Source organism: Macrobrachium nipponense, chromosome 15, assembly GCF_015104395.2.
Source record: "Macrobrachium nipponense isolate FS-2020 chromosome 15, ASM1510439v2, whole genome shotgun sequence".
In the NCBI taxonomy this organism is placed as follows: domain Eukaryota; kingdom Metazoa; phylum Arthropoda; class Malacostraca; order Decapoda; family Palaemonidae; genus Macrobrachium; species Macrobrachium nipponense.
Window position 1 is genome coordinate 73,979,609 of NC_087208.1, and position 19,768 is coordinate 73,999,376.

Here is a 19,768-nt window from a genome sequence, read left to right on the forward strand (position 1 = left end):
TAGGAAGTGGGGTGATGACTACTTCTTTAAGTCAGTGTTGGGTGACAATAACAGTGAGTTAGATGGGTGCACATGGGAATTAATTAGTTATGTGCTAATTCGTAGGGCATAACGAGTGTTAAGACTGCAAAGATAGCTAGGACAGGGGAAAGCGGAAATATGTAAGTGTTATTTCATTTTTTCCTGTTTTTCTCTCTTTGGGGTATAGTGATTTAGTGATCTTTTTGTTTGTGTATTTTTGATTAGGTGTCTTACAGTTGGGGTTTAAAGGGAACCATCTAAGTTGAGAGGGTATGTGATTTTTTTTCTCTTCCTTTTCTTTCCTTATGTAAATGAACATGTTTATATTGATCATACCTGGAGTTGGTCATATGGAGTGAATATACATGTCCTACGCATTTCATTTTTTTATTACATACACACATGCATACAACAAGTGTTTGTGGGTAGGAAATGTGTTGGTATGACTTCATTTTTACTGGGAGTAGCATTTTGAGTCTAAAGATAGCAAGCAGGCTACCGGGATTTTGAATGTCAGCAATTTTTGCAATTTTGCTTGCTCAGCAAGGCGACAAGAGGGGAGGTTTCTTTGGCATCCTCTTCTCCCTTCTTTTTCCTTTTTCCTTCTTTTTCCTCTCCCATCTCTTCACCTTAGCGTTTAGATGACTCAGGGTTTTTCTTCTTGACCTTCAAATGGTGATCAGCTGCTGTAATAATCTTGACTGTGTGTGTAGATTTTTTTTTTTTTTTTTTTTTTTTTTTTTTTTTTTTTTTTTTTTTTTTTTTTTTTTTTTTTTTTTGTTTTTTTTTTTTTTTTTTTTTTTTTTTTTTTTTGGTTTTTTTTTTTTTTTTTTTTTTTTTTTTTTTTTTTTTTTTTTTTTTTTTTTTTTTTTTGGTGGGGGGGGGGGGGGGAATATTTATTTTGGGTGGGTTTCTTGTTGGTTTGTTTTATCATAGACAAAAGGGGAAAAAGATATCTTATTGTCCTATTTATTTGGGCTCTCTTTTGGCAACTTAGAGAATATTGCAGGTGTTTCAGTATTATGTGGAATTGAAATCCAATCAAGTCCTCAGTACCGGGGGTTTCATCGATTTAGATAAAATGGTATGAGGCGACAATAAGACTGCTCCATAAAGTCACAACACTTGCATCAAGGGTTCATCTGTTCAAGGCATCGTGGATGGTGTTCTTTCTCAACCAGAACAGATTTTCATTGAGGTTGTAGATAATCTTCTAAATGCCAAAGGAATTAAAAAGGACACTGAGGCATTAAGAGAAGCCAAAGCCTAGTTGGATTTTAATAGAGGGGACTTGGCACATCTCTGCTGTAGCTTTCAGTTTACTACTAAATGCCGAACTTGGACAGAGCTCCAAGCGTTTCTCAGAACAGCCTATGGTACTGAGGAGTGCGCAGATATGGTCCGTGATTTGAAGGGTTTTGGTAAGATCAGAAAAGGCCAGAGGTCAATGATTGAATATAGTTCTTAGAGAAAGTAAAAAATTCCCAATTGGTAAATAATAACAGTATCTCGCTTGATAATTTCCACCAGTTGCATTTTTCCTGGCTTCGTCAGTCATGACATACCTGACATCATTGTAGACAGCTCTGATAAGAAGATTGGAACTTATGTCGGATGAGGCATTGATTTATTCTCAGGTCCGCAAACACGTTGAAATGTCCCACAGTTGATAGCACATTTCTTTAATGAGACTGTCCCAATGAATCCAGAGCAGGGGGATTTAGGTTTTCCTTCCCCGAATATGTTCCAAAATGGATAATAATAGGAGATCTATGGGTCCAATGCAGCAGCTGCATTGCTCTTAGTGTAAAACCTCAGATAATTTTTGGCGGTTCTGTCTAGCCCAAAAATGGAATACAGTGGACCCCCACGAATAATCGGTATATAAGGTTCATAGAAAATCTGCGAATAGTGGGGGTTGACTGTAATGCAAAACCTACATCCCAGAAATTTGATAGTCCAAATAGGAAGCTCCCCATGGGGGTTACTCAAAGGGACATAGAAATAGGCAAAATATTTGGAAGACTGATCATTAAAGCACTGGCCACTATGGGCTTGTTGGGGACTCCCCAGAGTCAAGGCTGATAGTAAGAGGAACAGTTCGGAGGTAAATTTGGGATCTCAATTTTTATAGATACAATGGCTTTGGTTATTTTAATGGACTATGAATATTTCTCCAGTGTCTGAAAGTTTCGGTAGATACAGCATGTGATGTACAAGTTCATAAATTTAATATTGTGGGTTCCATAAAGGTGGGTTTCTTCCTAGGTGATTGTGTGTTAGTGGAACTATTTTAAGTCATGAAGGGGGTTGCTTTGGGCAACAGACTTATGTCAGGCTATCCTGCATGTAGAAGAAACAGGATATCTGTCCATACAGGTGTTGGGGGTATAACAGTTGGGGTACCTGGTGTTTTTATTCTATATGTATACATGAAACTTAGGTGAATAATAATATAGGTGATATTGAGGTTAAAATGGGTGATACTGATACTAATATGGGGGTTATTGTTGGCCATATGGAGGATACTTATACAAATATGGGTGTATTCATGAGATGGGGAACATGAGATGAATAACCAGTTACAAGATGATTTTTGAGTATGATGGGTGATTTTTAATTATACAACTTCCCCAGTAATTATATAGGTAAGAGTTTCACTTGCTGGTAGGTAAAATCCCAAAAATTCATAGGTCGCACTAATTTTCTATTTGTTTTTTCTAGGTAACAGTGCCCACCATTTCAGGGGGCAAGAGAGAGGAACAACTTGAGCTCCCTGAAATTTTTGGACTTTCCTTTTGTATTATTGTAATTGGTGAAGTACTCTGTTCTTGTATTAGCTGTCTTGGAAAATCATTTAGATAGTGTTAGGTTCATTGGTGAATTTTGCATAAATAACTAGATTTTGCTTTTTTGCTTTCTCCTTGGTGACCGACAGGTATTAGTGTTGTCGACACTGTCGGACGCAGGTTCTTCTAGCTTTAGGTATTGTGCTAAGGTTGCAAGACTAGGCTAATCAAGGAATCATCATATGATACTCATACTCTATGTACTGATTGTAGATATGTTCATTTGATACTAGATGTAATGAATGTTTTGATTAGGATGAAAGGAAATGAAAGAATTTGGGGTCTCATTTAAAGAAATTAAAGAGAGACAGGAAAAGAAAAACAAAATCTTTGCTTAGGGCTAATTCAAATCCAGCTAGCCAGGGTTCTTCTGAATTGAATTCATATCTGAGAATTCCTGTTATATCTTTAGTCCCTGCTCCCACTTCTTTTGCTATGCCACCTTCTCCAGTTGCAGCAGGCTCTCGCACTTCCAATCCCAACCCTATCACCAGTCTAGAAGGAAAAATTGATAAGTGTTTTGCTCTGTTAGTACAGACTGTGGAGCAACTTGGTGGATCGTGAAGGCCCTAAAAGACAAGGTGAAAAGTGATAGTGTTGTGTCAGTGGAGGTCGTGGCTGTTCATCCTGTTGGCTCTCCTAGGCAAAGGTCACTGTCATACTCCCCAGTGCAGGGGAGGAGTCAAACTGGTATCCCAAGGGAGGTCGGTAGGGAAAGCCGCTGGAAAGGTCTCCTTGGATGTGCACAAACTGTCGAGTTCAGATGACTCCTCTCCATGGTGCCAGTGCGTTCGGGGATCAAGTCTCAGCTGTTGAAGAGAGGTGCTTCTGATGCAGCTCCATTGGTTCCAACTAAGAAACCTAGAGAACCTTGCCCTTCTTGCAGTCATTGGGACAGCCCGGAACGTTTTTCTTCCGACTGCCTTTGGGAAATTGACACTCCTGCGCCCAAGGCTCGTCGTTGCTCTTTGGCTCCTCTTCAAGCTCCCATATCTGTTGTGTGTAATGCTCCGCTTGCAGTTACGGTCTGTTGTCCATGGCTGGCTTGGTATTGGGGAGGAGGCATAGGAGTTATGCTCCTATCCTCTTTTTTGCCTTGAATATAGATGGTTAAGTTTTTGGGGAGCCGGGGTCTGGAGTACCCACCAGTCTTTTAAAGGATGGGTAGTGGTTTTTGAATTTAGTGTAGTTGACAGCATAGTCTGGTTAGTTTTCTGTTGGTATTGTGCCCAGGGCAAGGGCACCTTTTCAAGTTTTGCTAGCCATCAGATGACTCCATGAGCTGCGTAACTTCTACTGATGCTTTGTAGCAATCGGAATACTCCTTCATCTACAAACCTCTCACTGAAGTAGGGGCACTCCACTGCTGTATAACCAGAGGCAGCTCTCGTACCAGGTAAGGTTACAACAAACATTTTAACCAATGCTTGTTCACTTCCCTGTTTTCAAAATTTTGTATTTTCCCTGAATTTTGGAAGTAGAATGTGTCCATGCATTCCCCCTCCTGTAAATTTGGGATTCAGCTCATATAATTACATGGTAAGTTACTTATATAAAAATGACATTTTTATAAAGTTTTATATATACTCATACCAGGTAATCACAGAATCAAAGCCCTCTCTCCTCACCTTGCATGGACATAAACGAATTGAGCTCTTCGGTGGTGTTGTACCTATTCCTACCCCAAAAGTGGACAGGGTTTTCAACTACACTCAGACAAAAGCGCATTACCAGAATTTCAAATGTTGAAGCTGCCATGTTTAGTAGATATATTAACTAATGTAATTACTTGGTAAGCATGTTTAAAACTTTATTTTATTATAAAAATGTCGTGTTTCTCTTAGTCCTGCCCCCCATTCCATAGGTGTGTAACTTCTTGAATAAGCAAGGCCTGTGGAGTAGAAATGTGACTCGGGTATTGTTTAACTACATTGTGGCACAAGTAATCCATGGTGTATTGCTTCACAAGAGGATTTTGTGTCCTTGCTATGTCTGGTTTGGAGGTCTTATTTTTCAGAATAATTAGTTTTTTCTTTAATTCATGATTAACATTTATTTCACTCCTTAACTTTTCCTTAACTATTCACCTTAGATTACAGCTTGCACTCTACAGACACTGCAGCTTAGTAGAGAGCATGCGTCATTCTTTGTATCCTGCCCACATCCCTAAGATTATGGACCCTAATAGAGAAAAGAGACTTTGTGAATTGCTTGCTGAAATGGGGTAAGGTTATGGGTATAAGTAGATTTTACAGTGATAATGTTATTGTAATAGTGCTTGAACTTTATTTGAACTAAATTGTTTTTTTCTTTTAACTTGTGAAACTAGGCAAGCATGATAGTTACTCATTTGTTCCAAAAGAATAAAAACCTTCGATTTTTTTATGAATGTCTTTGGTCAATGTATGGCTTAATGTGTGCTTATATGACTCTCAGTTGCACTTTTTATTTGCTGCTGAGGTCAAAGAACTTGACTTGTTTTGGAAGGTTTTTGTTAACCTTGCATATTTTGTTTGTGGTTATTTAGTATGGCAGGTTTATATGAACAATAAATAATTATTGCTCATTATTATTCTTTCTCTTGGTAAGGCAGCCTGTTTTCTCATTACTATTAGTTTCTTGTGTAAATTATACTGGACAGGGTCATGGTATTATAACTAACAAGGTGTGATCTGACCTCCAACTTACTTGGGATACTTGCAAGATTTTCCCCTCATGCATAAGTTGTAGACATTTTATTTCTAACTTTTAATGTAAATTAAAATATGCCAAAATCTACTGTCAAATAGAGCCTTGTTTCACCAAAGAAAATTAAAATAAATACTCTATTCAGTGCATTATTATAAATAATTTTTCTGTACTGTTTAACATGCACTTTATTTATTTTTTACATTTTCATTCTAATAAATAAATCATAATTATTGTTACGGATTGGGATCCACTCAGGTTCTTTATTGCAATGGAAAAAAGGATTCAACACCAACAACTGAAACAGGATACGAATATAGAAAGAAACTCAGTCAGAACACAAGTTTATTTACAAGCTTATTCACAAAGATGAATGCAGAATGGTTTCTCCTATTTACATAACCAAATTAAATCTGACTATACATGAAAAGGGGGAACAATGCAGTAATGAAACACTTGCTGGTCAGTAAAATAGCTGATGAGATCGGTGCTCAATACGATGGCTATACAAGGAGACAGTAAAAGCTTCAGATGGGCTTCTCCTTAACTTTGCACTGCAGGAAGGAATGACATGTCTTGAAACGTGAAGTGGGCGGGTTACTACTCAAAACCACTTGCAGACGTTTCTTTCTCTGAAAGGGTTTACTCGTCATCGGGATCTTTTCTCTCTCTCTCCGACTACAAACTTTTTCTTTTTTCCATTCCCACTCACTCGTGTGTCCTCTACCCTCTCTCCTACTCTTCCTCTCTTATCCTTTGTCTCTTCCTTCTTGTCTTCTCTGATCCTTTTCATTTCCTCAAAAGTCCTGTATATATAAGTTGATCTCAGGGTGGGACTGTGAAAGAACGGCTAACCAGTGAACGTTTTCACACACACACACCCACGTAAGGAACTTTTCAGAAGACTGGATGAAATGTTACATCATATGCAAAGCGTTGTGTTGCTAGAGGCGACCATGTGCTGGAGTGCTACAAAACAACAAAGTACTCTCAAACAATCATGAGGACAAACACCCCTAACATGTCGGGAATACCTCCTTGCTGCAGACCTACTTGAAAAAGATACATTTTCCTTTCCTTTGAAATATGTTTCTTCACTATGAAGAGACTACCATGACAATTATCCTGTCCTAAATTCCTATATTTTAACTCAATGCAAAACACCTATTTCAGACCTTTTTAAGCTTTTCCATAGACCTTTCCTACTACCCCCTCCCCCAACAAGAAGAAGAACAACAAAGTAGTTTGTAGGCTTACTCCCCGAGTAAGCAAAAAATGTTGAAGTATGCAGAACACTAACACATCTTTACAGCAAGACTTGGATTTGTTGGTGAGAAAAACATTGTTTTATGTATGCAGCTTACAAGTAGTTACATAGCTATAGTTTCTATCCGTTGGCAGCTAGAATTTTGAAATTATTCATACACGGAACAAACCCTCGGTTTTAACAATAGGATTTCTGGTGTCGACCTGTGTCGGCCGATGAAAAATCCCTGTAACTCATTTTTCTAGTATAAATAAACTATAATATATTACCAGAGAAAAAGCTAACATAGTTATGCTGAGGTTACTACCCCCAGCGCGATCACCCAAAGGGTGTCGGTATAGTATAGGGGCGCTGTGTTACCACAAACTACAGGACTTCTGCCATTTAGAAGATTCCCTTCAAAATCCCTCTCTTTGGTGGGAGCCGCTACAATGAATCCCACCCACCAGTCCTCGCTCGCCACTACTACTACTACCCACGCGCCATTCCTCATTCCTGTTTATAGAGCCGTGCGCTTAAGAACACGAATTTTGTTGTGCTAATTCCATTGTGTTTTGTACGCAAATTACAATCAATTATGAGTGCCCAATCTTCTGCTGCTTCAAAGTTGAGTACCCTAATTTGGTTTTTTTATCATATTTAAGTTATATTAAGTATGCTATCAGTCCAGGCCCCTCAAAATATGAGTTGAGGGTGCCGCCGGCTGAGCCGCCATTTTGAGCGTCAGCATAGCAACAACGAATTACGCACGGCATATGTAAATTTATATATATAGGCTTAGCTTTGCTTATAAGATGATTAAAATGTGATATTTCTGTTAGAACAGATATTGGTTACATTTCATAATAATATGGCTTATGTATTGATACGACAAGATCTCGGTGCTTGTGAGCCATTCTCGAACCTAGGGTAGTCTTATAACGGTAACCATATTTGATCCTTAAACTGGATACATGGTTAAATTATCCCGTAGTTTAGCTTAAATTGATAAGCCTAATAAGCTTAAATGCTTGTTTTTCTCGTTATAGCGAGCTAGGTCTATAAATGACTTTGCTGATACGATCGGGAAAATTGCCCATTTACGAATGGGAATTTAAGTGATAATTTGGGTTACGTAGATCAGTACTAGATATTAAGAGATAACTCCTATGTACTTGGTGATATGTTGTTGTATTTAGATCAATAAATACCCTAAGTAATGGTATTATGTGAATAGCCTACCAGGATAACCTCCTGACCGGGTTGGACCACTTCGATCGCGACGAGCCACGGCCAGTCAGCGAAAGATCTAGGCTACGTAGCCTAAGAGTGGATCCACTTTACATCAGGGGTAGAGCCAAGCAACATAAACTTTGCTTACAAACCTCTAATCTCATAGATTGAATAAAAGATATTATTTCGATAATATCTCTGCTATATTTTCTCTGGAGCCTCGGCGAACAGAGAATACTTTTATCGGAATGATTAGAGGCAGAGTAGAAGAATAATAGTACTCGAAGTTCGGCATTGCCGGAATTCAGACTGAATTATTCCTAGCTTCGGCAATTATGGAGGTACGCCATGTCTTTTCTCCGACATCGACAAAGTTCGGTGTTTTATTACAAGCATGCCTCTGAATGGAATTTTCAGTTTATACTATTACACCTTAAAGTTTATAAGCTTTATTATGTAGGTCGGTACCGGAATACTTCGGCAACGAAGTATTTCGCCGACAATTTAGATAAGTATTCAATTACAAGCTTCATTAGGTTAAGCCACTTAGTAATAATAAGTCGATACCGGAATATTTCGGCAACGAAGTATTTCCCCGACAACCTAGATAAGAATACATTTTCTAGAAAAATTAAGGCATATATATCAGTACGGAATATTTTGGGAACGAAATATTCCGCCGACAAACACTCCTAAAACTTACGAGTTTTACGACCTAGTTATTTATTAATTGTATTCAGTCGACCACGGAATATTTCGGCGACGAAATATTTCTCCAACAAATATAACCAATAATAAACTTACGAGTTTATAACTTAGTTTACATGTTGTAAGTAACTAGTATTACAATAATACCGAAATATTTCGCCAATAAAATAAAATGCATGATTTTTCTAGAAAATACCAGTCTGCATGCCTAAGACGGAATATTTCGGCAGCGAAATATTTCGTCGACAATTTAGCAACAAACCATCAAAGGGAAGAAAACTCATTGAGTTTTTTCACATTACAGGTGGTCCGTTGCCAGGCGGAGGGATGCCATGCATCATTAGGAAATTCGTACGGCCACGTAGTCTCCGTTCCCATGCAAATTGTGCAGTGCCACTGGAAAACTACGTGGTCTGGCATCCAGACGCCTGTACCGTCTGTTATGAGCTAGTCTCAATTATGACTGATGAACAGGTAAGGACTTTATGAAATTGTCTTACTTATGTTAAGGTATATAGTAATATAAATTCATAAATTATTTAACGAATCCGCCACTAAAACGAGATTAACTTACAGGCGGATAAGGCGATTCTCATGATGCTAGGGTGTCCCTTCGTAAATGGGTGGGAGGGGGTTTTCGGCAAAAACGCACCGAAAGGTCAGCCCTACGTGTTGGATGCTGACCTATGCACTATGATTTTTTCTGGCGCCACTTTGACAACGGCGGTGCCCAGGGAGATTGCGAACCCCTCATCGAGGCCATACGTTTGGAGACGACCGCCGCCTTGGAGGAGCAGCAGGAACTGATGGACGATGTGGCGGCGATCGACATCAACGTCAAGCCAATGGTCATGGAGGAACAGGTAGTGGGGAGGTAAGTGGGGCGAGTTCCCATCCCAGTCCTTCTTCCTTTCCCTTTCTTCTACTCCATCCTTAAAGGGTTTTTTATTACGAACCCAGTAAAGAACAAGGAGTACTGTCAGTTATTCCTAAAGTCAAGAAGACTTTAAAAAAGAGCAAGTCTGTTCCGCCAGCGGCGAAGGAGTTTGTCTTCGGTGTCACAGCCGTTGACATCATCCTTCATTCAGCCTGCTGCCATAAATCCTTCTCCTACCGAAGGTACCAGGGTCATTCTCAAGGGCGGCGGAACAGCCTTTCGACCCAGTAAACTTCACTAACCAACTGTTAGCCAGGGTTACTGGAGTAATTGATCAGAGGCTAGATGCACGCCTCGGGCCAACACCAGACATCTCCAATCAGCTCTCTCGTCATTGACGGAGAGAATTAGGCCTATTGGAGAGATGCTCTCCGGTCTCCTTCGATTCAGAACACCAGCCTTATCAATGATGGTTCCGGATGCTTCAAAGCTTCCCCCCTTTGATAAGGAAAACCCTTGGAGGTTGGCCCTAAATTCTCCCTTCGTAGGAAGGCGAAGGGAGACTGACTATTGAGGGGTGCGGAACAAGATCGATTGAGGGACTATGAGCTATTCCCAGCCGGTATGCAGTTTCTGTTCCCGGGCTTTGTCAGACTAGCACAACATGCGCTAGTCAGAGTAGACAAAGTACCGAAAGAAACGGTAATCTTCCCCAGAGAACAGGCCCAAGCTGCCTGAGTCCGTTTCTCTAGCAGAATTAAATTGTGTCGATACTAATTGACACCGCATAAGGGGAAGTATACAATGTTCGTCACCCCCAAAGGAATTCCGTCACCTTGTACAACTAAGGTGGCGGAGTTAACATTACAAGCTATAAACGAGGACAAACCAATGCCAGTCCTGAGGGAAACAGAGCCTACATCCTTGCTTTTGCCCACAGGAACGGACATTTGGATTAACGCTCCGGCAACATTTACTGCTGGTAAATTGGAGCCGGATTGCGCTTCGGACTTGTTCTCCAAACGATTGCCCAAACTCCCCGACCATATGATCAAGGGGGAGTTCGAAGCAAGGACGAGGTTAGCCAGGTCTATCAACTCCGTCACCTCGGCAGAGTTGTTAGCCACGACCTATGAAGATGAGCCAGTTTTTCGGGGGGGGGCTTGACGAAAAAGTCTTTTACAGACTTTTCAAACAGACTTGCAGGACTTTGCTGTTGCAAGAAGGGCCTGTAGGAAACATGTTTTGGCTGGAGCTACAGTCAAACATGAGCCTAATAAGCTGATTAAATTATCCATTTGGGGAGAAAACCTCTTCCCCAAAGACGAAATAAACTCGATCTTGCACGAGGCAGCCAGGGTTAACCAGAGTCTGAGAGTAGGGTGGGGTCTTCCCTTCAAGCGCCAATTTTATGCGTCTTCTCATCAACAAGGGCCTAAAAAGAAGGCGAGAAGGTATAACCCTTACCAGACGGCCCGTCCTCATGGATATATGCAGGCAGTGCCCTCCACCTCAAAAGTAACACCACCACAGCAATATGTACTAGTTCAACCAAACCCGGAACCTCAACCTTCGACTTCATCTCAAGTTGTGGCTTCCCCAGCATTTAATCCTGCTTATGAGGCGAGAGGTGCCTTTCGCCCATATAGCAGACATGCTGGGAGTAGTCGAGCCAGAGGAGGCTCCCGATTGCAAGGTGGAGCCAGGGGTAGAGGATTCCGAGGAGGAAGAGGAACTAGACCAGCACCCAACCAGTGAGATCTCCCAGGTAGGGGGGAGACTGTACTTATTCAAGGGTCGATGACCTTCAGTCCATGGGCCACAGTATAATATCAAAAGGTCTAGGCTGGAAGTGGGAGAAGGGCCCTCCTCCTCCAGTCAGCTTCTTCCAAAACCAAACCATAGGACCTCTTAAGTATACAAAGGATCTTCTTCAAAAACACCATAAAGAGGGTGAAGAGCATAAGGTTCCAAGCACGTTTGTTCAGTGTCCCAAAGAAGGACTCAAACAAAAGACGAGTAATCCTGGACTTGTCTCGACTGAATTCCTACATTCACTGCGACAAGTTCCATATGCTGACAATCTCACAGGTACGGACCTTACTTCCCCGTTGGGCCGTCACCACCTCTATAGATCTTACAGACGCTTACTATCACGTCCCAATAGCCAGAAACTTCTCTCCATACCTAGGACTCAAGCTAGGCAAGAAAGCCTACTCATTCAAGGTGATGCCCTTCGGACTCAATAATAGTAGCACCCCAGGGTGTTCACCAAATTAGGAGAGACAGTAGTTCAGGAGTTTAGGAAGAAAGGAATACTGTTAGTAGCTTACCTGGACGATTGGTTAATTTGGGCGAGCAACGAAACAGAGTGTCGAAGGTCAACATCCAAAGTACTGGAATTCCTAAAATTTTTAGGGTTCCAAATAAACATGGCAAAACCGATCCAGACTGACTCCAGCATCCCAGTTCCAATGGTTAGGGATTCAGTGCGATTTGAAGAAACACAGGCTATCTCTACCGTCCAAGAAGGTCAAAGAGATAGTAAAAAGCTACAAAACGCTTTGTCAAAAACAGACGGTCATCTCGAAGGGAACAGGAGAGGATCTTAGGCTCCCTTCAATTCGCATCAATGACAGATGTTCTATTGAAAACCAGATTAAAGGATATCAATCAGGTTTGGAGATCAAGAGCAAATCTCAAATTCAGAGACAAAGTTTCAAGAATTCCAGATATTCTGAAAAAAAGACTTATTCCATGGACGAAACAACGAACCTATCCAAATCAGTTCCGCTACAATTTCCTCCTCCATCTCTGATCATCCACACAGATGCAATCTCTGAGTGGTTCTGGGGGGGAGGGGATATTCACCCCTCAAGAAATTCAAGGAACATGGTCAGAAAACATTCCGTCGATTCCACATCAATGTATTGGAAGCGATGGCAGTGTTTCTTGACATTGAGAAAAATTACAACCGTCCAAGAAGACCATCCATTAGAATCGTATTGGACAGCTTTACAGTCGTCCACTGCATAAACAGAAGAGGGTCCAAATCCAACAAATTGAATCATGTAATGATAGCAATATTCCTATTTAGCGGAAAAGAACCACTGGCATCTGTCAGCAATTCATCTGGCAGGAGTAAGGAATGTAATAGCAGACTCCCTGTCCAGAATGACCCCACTAGAATCAGAATGGTCACTGGACAACAATTCATTCAAATGGATTGCGAATCAGATTCCGGGACTCCAGGTAGACCTCTTTGCCTCGGAGTCCACCACAAACTAGCCTGCTATGTAGCTCCCAACATAGACAACAATGCCTTCGCAATCGATGCAATGTCTCTAGATTGGAACAAATGGGAGAGAATTTATCTTTTTCCTCCAGTGAACCTCCTCTTGAAGGTACTACACAAGCTACGATCATTCAGAGGCAGCTGGCACTAGTGGCACCCAACTGGCCGAAGAGCAATTGGTATCCCTTATCATGGAGATGAAACTCAAACCCCAGAAGATTCCATCCCCGAACTTAACACAGATAGTACAAACGCAAACTGTGTAGCTTCCTCAAGAATTCTGAATGCCCTAACTTTATGGACTTCATGAAGTTTGCGGCACAAAAAGAAGCAAACATAGATCCATTAAATATTCTATTTGTAGAATCGCATAAACGAGATTCTACAATTAGACAGTATGATTCCGCAGTGAAGAAACTGGCTATATTTTTTAATGAAATGAATGTACAAGAAATGGATACGAATCTTACAATTTCTTTCTTTAGATCATTACATGAGAAAGGCTTAGCTGCCAGCACTATTACCACAATTAAATCTGCCCTCCCTAAGAAAGATTTTTCAAATAGGTTTCTAATATTAATTTAACAGACACATACTTTCGTCTATTCCAAAAGCATGTGCACGCTTGAGACCGGTCAACCGTCCTCAATCAATATCATGGTTCTTAAACGATGTTCTTAAAACTGGCATCAGACTCTGACAATGATAACTGTTCTTATTCTGCACTACTAAGAAAAACATTATTTTTAGTAGCTCTGGCCTCTGGAGCTAGAATTTTCTGAAGTGTCAGCCTTTTCTAGAAATCCAGGACATGTGGAATTCCTCCAATCTGGGAAAGTTTTACTTTCACCAGATAGACAATTTTTTTTTAGCAAAAAATGAGGATCCACAGAATAGGTGGACTCCTTGGGAAATTATTCCTCTTCCAGGAGATAAATCATTATGTCCTGTTCATACACTTAAAACCTTTATGACTAGAACATCTCAAATAACAACGGGCCCTCTTTTTATTAGAGAAAAAGGGGGCACAATAACTTTAAGAGGAATTAGGCAACAGATACTTTACTTTATTAAACAAGCCAATCCAGATTCAATCCCACATGTCCATGATATCCAAGCAGTTGCCACCTCAACTAATTATTTTCAAAACATGAAGTTTGAAGACCTAAAAAAGTACACAGGTTGGAAGTCTCCAGCAGTGTTCAAGTGCCACTACCTTAAAAATCTACAGGCCCTAAAATTTTCAGCAGTGGCAGCTGGGTACTGTGGTGGTTCCTGAAGAACAGAATGACGGTTCTCCTTAGAAACCTTTAAATAGAACTATTCCTTTGACTATCTCCCTTTGCATGACCCTTCTACCTGCATGACCCGCTCACACTCCCCACCATACTTTTTTCCAGACCGGGCTAGACGCTTGTTGTTGATCCCGCTGCCGGATTAGGTTATAAGATTGCACATATGTATATAATTATTATTGCTATTAAGTATTGGTATAGAAATAGTATAATGCTTTGATTGGTCTGTATGACATATAATTGTGACCAATGAGTTAATATAATATGTACAATTTCAGTATTGTATAAGTTAATACTGTTATGGTTAAGGTTATATTAAGAAATTGTTTCATTACAAATATTGAGTTGGTAGTTTAAGATATAATGTTAAGGTTAATAGTAAACTATTCATAACTCTTTATTCTGAATATCATTAACCTGGTTTTACATATAATTTTATACTAAAAACTTGTATAGCATTCTCTGGTATATTTTCATCGGCCGACACAGGTTGACACCAGAAAAAGGATTTTGACATAGGAAAAATCTATTTCTGTGTCACCCGATGAACCCTAACTAACCCTATTAACATTCTCTTCCCACCCTGACTAATCCAAGTTTATAGAACTAATCAGGAATGAAGAATGGCACGTGGGTAGTAGTAGTAGTGGTGAGCGAGGACTGGTGGTGGGATTTCATTGTAGCGGCTCCCACCAAAGAGAGGGATTTTGCAGGGAAATTCTAAATGGCCGAAGTCCTGTGTTTGTGGTAACAACAGCGCCCCTATACTATACCGACACCCGTGGGTGATCGCGCTGGGGGTAGTAACCTCAGCATAACCATGTTAGCTTTTTCCTCTGGTATATATTATAGAGTTTATTTATACTGAAAAAATGAGTTACAGGAATTTTTCATCGGGCGACATAGGTCTTCCCCCAGAAATAGATTTCTCCTATGTCAAAATCTTTTTATTTCCCACACAATCAGTTGGATCAATCAGTTGCGTTGTGAGGCTGGAAAGCATGCATGTACAGCGTGACTGGCCAGTCTTTTTCCCGAGTGCCTTGGAGATATGTACACTTTCGCTTTCTCCCCCCAAGCTGGTCCTTTGTTTCGCGCCCTTTATTTTCTCAGTGTGTGTGTGTGTTTGCATGTTGTTAGTTAGGAATTCCCCTGGATTTTCGAAGGCTCATCAGCGTATGTGCCTGGGCGTTCGAGGCTTCCCCTGCTCAAGGTTTTTGGCTTCCATAACAACCGACTCATATTTGACATGCAGTAGGTGTAGTAGCAACGTTTGTACAGTGACCAACTCCTGTGTAGAACACCTCACACCGGGATTTTACATCGTACCTTCCTGGTGCCAAGACAACGGGCGATTGGAGGCCAGTGATCCGACCCACCTCATCCCTGAACCTGTTTATCAAGAAGACGATGTTCTAAATGGAGACCCCTCGGACTGTCCTAGCAGAGGTAAGGGACACGACTTAATGTTTTCAATAGACCTCAGGGATGCCTATTTCCAGGTTCCTATCCACCCTTCGTCCAGGAAAGTTTCTGCGTTTCAGTCTCTGGGAACCAAATTCTAAATCTACCAATTCAAGGTCCTGTGCTTTGGATTAACCACATCACCCCAGGTGTTCACAAGGATTTTCACTCTCGTCTTTTTGTGGCTCACACCCAGGGGATTCGACTTCGAAGATACCTCAACAGCTGGCTAGTGTTAGGGAGCTCCAGCGACAAGCTACTCCGTGAGGGAGACCGACTTCCTTCGTTCTGTCAGAACTGGTTATCATGATAATCTGGAGAAGTCGAACCTGATTCCCAGCCAGAGGACACTTACCTGGGGATGGTGATAGACACAACAGAGTCGAGAGTCTTTCCATTGGTCCATAGATCAGAGAAATTGTGTCTAGTAGTGCGCGAATTCCTTTCACAACCAGGCAGGTACTACTGGGGATTCTGTCTTCCCTGGAGAAGCTGGTCCCTCATGGTCGGATTGCATCTTCTTCGCACTGCAGTGGAGGCTGAAAAAAGAATTCTGGTCGCCGGCATGAGACTCCCCTGGGCAGAGAGTACCACTATCAGGAGGAAGTGAGACAAGATCTTCAGTTGTGGTTGGACAATCTAAACACTACACTGGGGGTGCCCCTACGTTCTCCCCACCCCCCCCCTGGACTTCCTGCTGTTCTCCGATGCCTCCAGCTTGGGCTAGGGTGCCCCACCTGGGAGAACTGTTAGCCTCAGGACTTTGGAGTGCAGAGGAAAAGCGGCTGCATGTCAATGTTCTGGAGCTGAAAGCAATGAGAGAGTGTCGGGAGAAAGTAGAGGGAAACTCAGTAGTTCTGATGTCGAACAATACCACAGTGGTCACCTACGTGAACAAGCAGGGGAGGCCTAATGTCACGTCAACTGCATTTCATGACAGTTGACCTACACCAGTGGGTGTGGGCAACATGGTGGAACTATCAGTGAGATACATCCCAGGAAGGAAGAACGTAGTGGCCAACAAACTGAGCCGTCAAAACCAGATCCTGGGAACGGAGTGGGGTCTTTTACATCAGGATGTGGCAGAAAGGCTGTTCAGGTATGGTGGAGATCAGTACTGGATCTCTTTTGCAACACACTTTCACAGGAAGCTACAGGTTTCCTGCTCAGTGGTGCCAGACCCTCAGACTCTGGCAGAGGATGCCTTTCAACATCCCTGGGAGGACATCGAAGTATATAGCATTTCCCCTGTTCTGCCTAATCCGCCAGCCGGCCCTGAACAGAGTAATAGCCTCTCAGAAATCTCAGGATGACATTAGTGGCTACCCCTTATTGCCCAAGCAGAGTGGTTCCCAGACCTTCTGGCTCTACTGTCGGAGGCGCCAAAGAGAATCCCACCATGGCGACAACTTATGCAACAGCATCATGTAGAAAGATTTCACCAAGCGGTAGATTCCCTCTCTCTTCATGGATGAAGACTATCAAGCATCTCCTCAGAGAGAAGGGCTTTTCTCGGCAGACAATGTGAAATATGGGGTCTGCCCACGAGCAGTCTCCCCCTCAGGCAGTCCTGTTATTAAATCCCAGGTCGCAACAGAGCACCGTTGGAAAGGCGTCCAAAGAGGTGTCTCATCTTTCATCGAGTGGGTGGAGCTCTGAGGAATCATACCCAGATGTCCAGTGGCACTTTGTTGATGAGTCTTGTCCATTAAAAAAAAGGACTCGTAATGTTGTTGCCTTCTCGTGTCCGCCCTCCTAAGAAGGCCAGTGTGTTACAAGAGGAACCCAACATCCTTCTTGCACCTTCTGGGACACGATCCAAGAATGCTGTTTTCACACGATGATGATGGCTTAGAGGGTCAATGTAGTGGAAAGGATACCCTCCTCTAATATTCAATCTTCATTGAGGAAGTCGTCCTCTGGGCATCCACCTACTCCGATGGAGATTCTGGAACGTGGCCCATCTTTATCCCCCCAAAATCCTTATTCGGTGAATCGTCTGTTGGTTCGCCGGATCCTCTATATCCTTCCTGTGCCCTCCCTTATCCCGGGCACATCTTCCTCCAATCTTCCAGGTCTTCCACTTCTTTACCCCTTCTTCCCCATCATCTCTCTTCCCCTCCCCTCCCCTCCTGAGCACACAAGTGTTATTTGGCTGTGTTCTCCCATCCCTCTTCCATCCCCCTCCACTTCCCCTACCCCTTCCCATTTCCCTTTTCCCTTCCCCCTCCATCCTTTTCCCATTTTCCTCCTCCCCCCTCACCTTCCATCTTATCTTTCTTTCCCCATTCCCCCTAACCTTCCCCCATACCTTCCCCATTTCCCTCCCCTTTCCCCATCCTCCCCAACCTCCCCCTCCTATTCCCTCAACCACCCTGTTTAAGGATATCATTTTCATTAACTACAATTAATAAATCGGTTACAATTTCCATCAAAACTTAAAAGTATAAAATAATAAGATATTTAAAATATTTTTTAACATGATTTTATTCGAAATGCACCCAAAAAGCAAAAAAAAAAAAAAAAAAAAAAAAAAATTTTTTTTGAGACCATATTTTCTTACAATTAATCATGTCTACAAAAATCAAAAGCATGGGCCTTAACATGGAAGGAACTGCTACAAGGAAGAATATATTTTTTTTATTTCTTGTAGCAATTCTTTCCATGTTTGGGGCCCCAGGCTTTTATTTTTGTAGATATGATTAATTGTAGAAAATCCTGGTGTCTTTAAAAAATTATAGTTTACTTTTTAGTGCATTTTAATAAAAGCATGTTTGAAACAAATTTTTGTATACAGGCGAGTCCCCGTTATCAGCAGGGGTTCTGTTCCCCAGGGGTGTGCCGATAGGGAAAACTGCCATTAACCACCCAAACTTGGCGATTTATGGTGCCATAATAGTGCTTTTGGCACCATCTCTTAGGTAAGTTATGGCGCCATAACTATTATTGGCGCCGATAACCTTGGAATGCTTGTATTTTTTAATTTTCAAATTATGCTGTATGCATTATAGAATTACTTTGGATGTTAGAAAGGTAAACAAGAAAATAAAATTTTTTTTATTCAAAATTTAGTATTTTTCCATGCTTTGAAAGTTATGGACTCTGAAGAGAACTTTGCAGGAGCAGTGCCTGATATTGGAAGTTAACACAAAGTAAACAATTCACACCAACATATACGAGAGGAAATATAGAAAAAATGAGAAATCATCAACAAGAATGAGGTAAATCAGGAAGATAGAAATAAATATGGAATATTTTACGAGGATGAATAAGCATTCTCATGATTGTAAGAACACATTGGATGACTCCATCAGCAGATTTATATTACACTTATTTTTCCTCGGGCCATATAGAATATGATCCTGGAGCCAAAAAAACTCCTTATGGTTTTTATGGTATTTCCCCCAGCTTCAGAAGAGGAAACAGCAATAAGAGTAGTAACATTGCTTTCAAGAAAATATTGACTGGTCTGTCAAGGGAAAGGAGAGACAACTCGAATAATGCCAAATAAGGGTGAATAAAGAGTCGGTATCTTGTTAGAACTTGCCAGGTTAGGAGTAATCTTTTACCAAACCTCATGTTGTATCCCCATGGGAACACATCATTATTTCCAAAGCTACTGTGGCAATGGTCCCCCCAACTCATGGAGGAGTATGTACAGAAAGCTTTCCCGGAGGGAGCCATAAAGAAAGATATGATTATTTGTCATGAAGCACATCTCTTCGGCACATTCAAGAAGTATTCTTCCAAGTGGAGAATGAGCCTCTGTCTGTCAAAGCTGAACAAGAGTGAGTTCAGCTGTTGGCCCACTTAGGAAACCACCAGAGAAAAATGCTTATAAAACTGGTAACTTGTAAGCATAGAATCCTTTTATGGTTGAGACCATGTGGAATACACTTTTGGCCTGGTTGTCTCTTCTCACCCAAACTGGGCGGGCCTAGAATATAAGATCTGGTCCAGGGTGTCCCCATGACAATTGGAATGGATCCTGAGTCTGTTACAGTTTGAGTCTCCAATTGCAACACAGAGACATAATCAGAATATGGTTCATGAGTGCCTGAATTAGTCTACATGATAATCTCCTCATGCAAA

The 19,768-nt window shown here is 41.4% G+C and overlaps 1 protein-coding gene across 1 annotated transcript in view; it reads left to right on the top strand.

Annotated features, from left to right (window-relative positions):
- The window catches only part of LOC135226718 (cell division control protein 45 homolog), a 295,413-nt gene that overhangs the window by 101,862 nt on the left and 173,783 nt on the right, over positions 1 to 19,768 (top strand). The window contains 1 exon segment of the mRNA XM_064266425.1: positions 4,963 to 5,094. Within this exon segment, the coding sequence (XP_064122495.1) occupies positions 4,963 to 5,094 (132 nt within the window).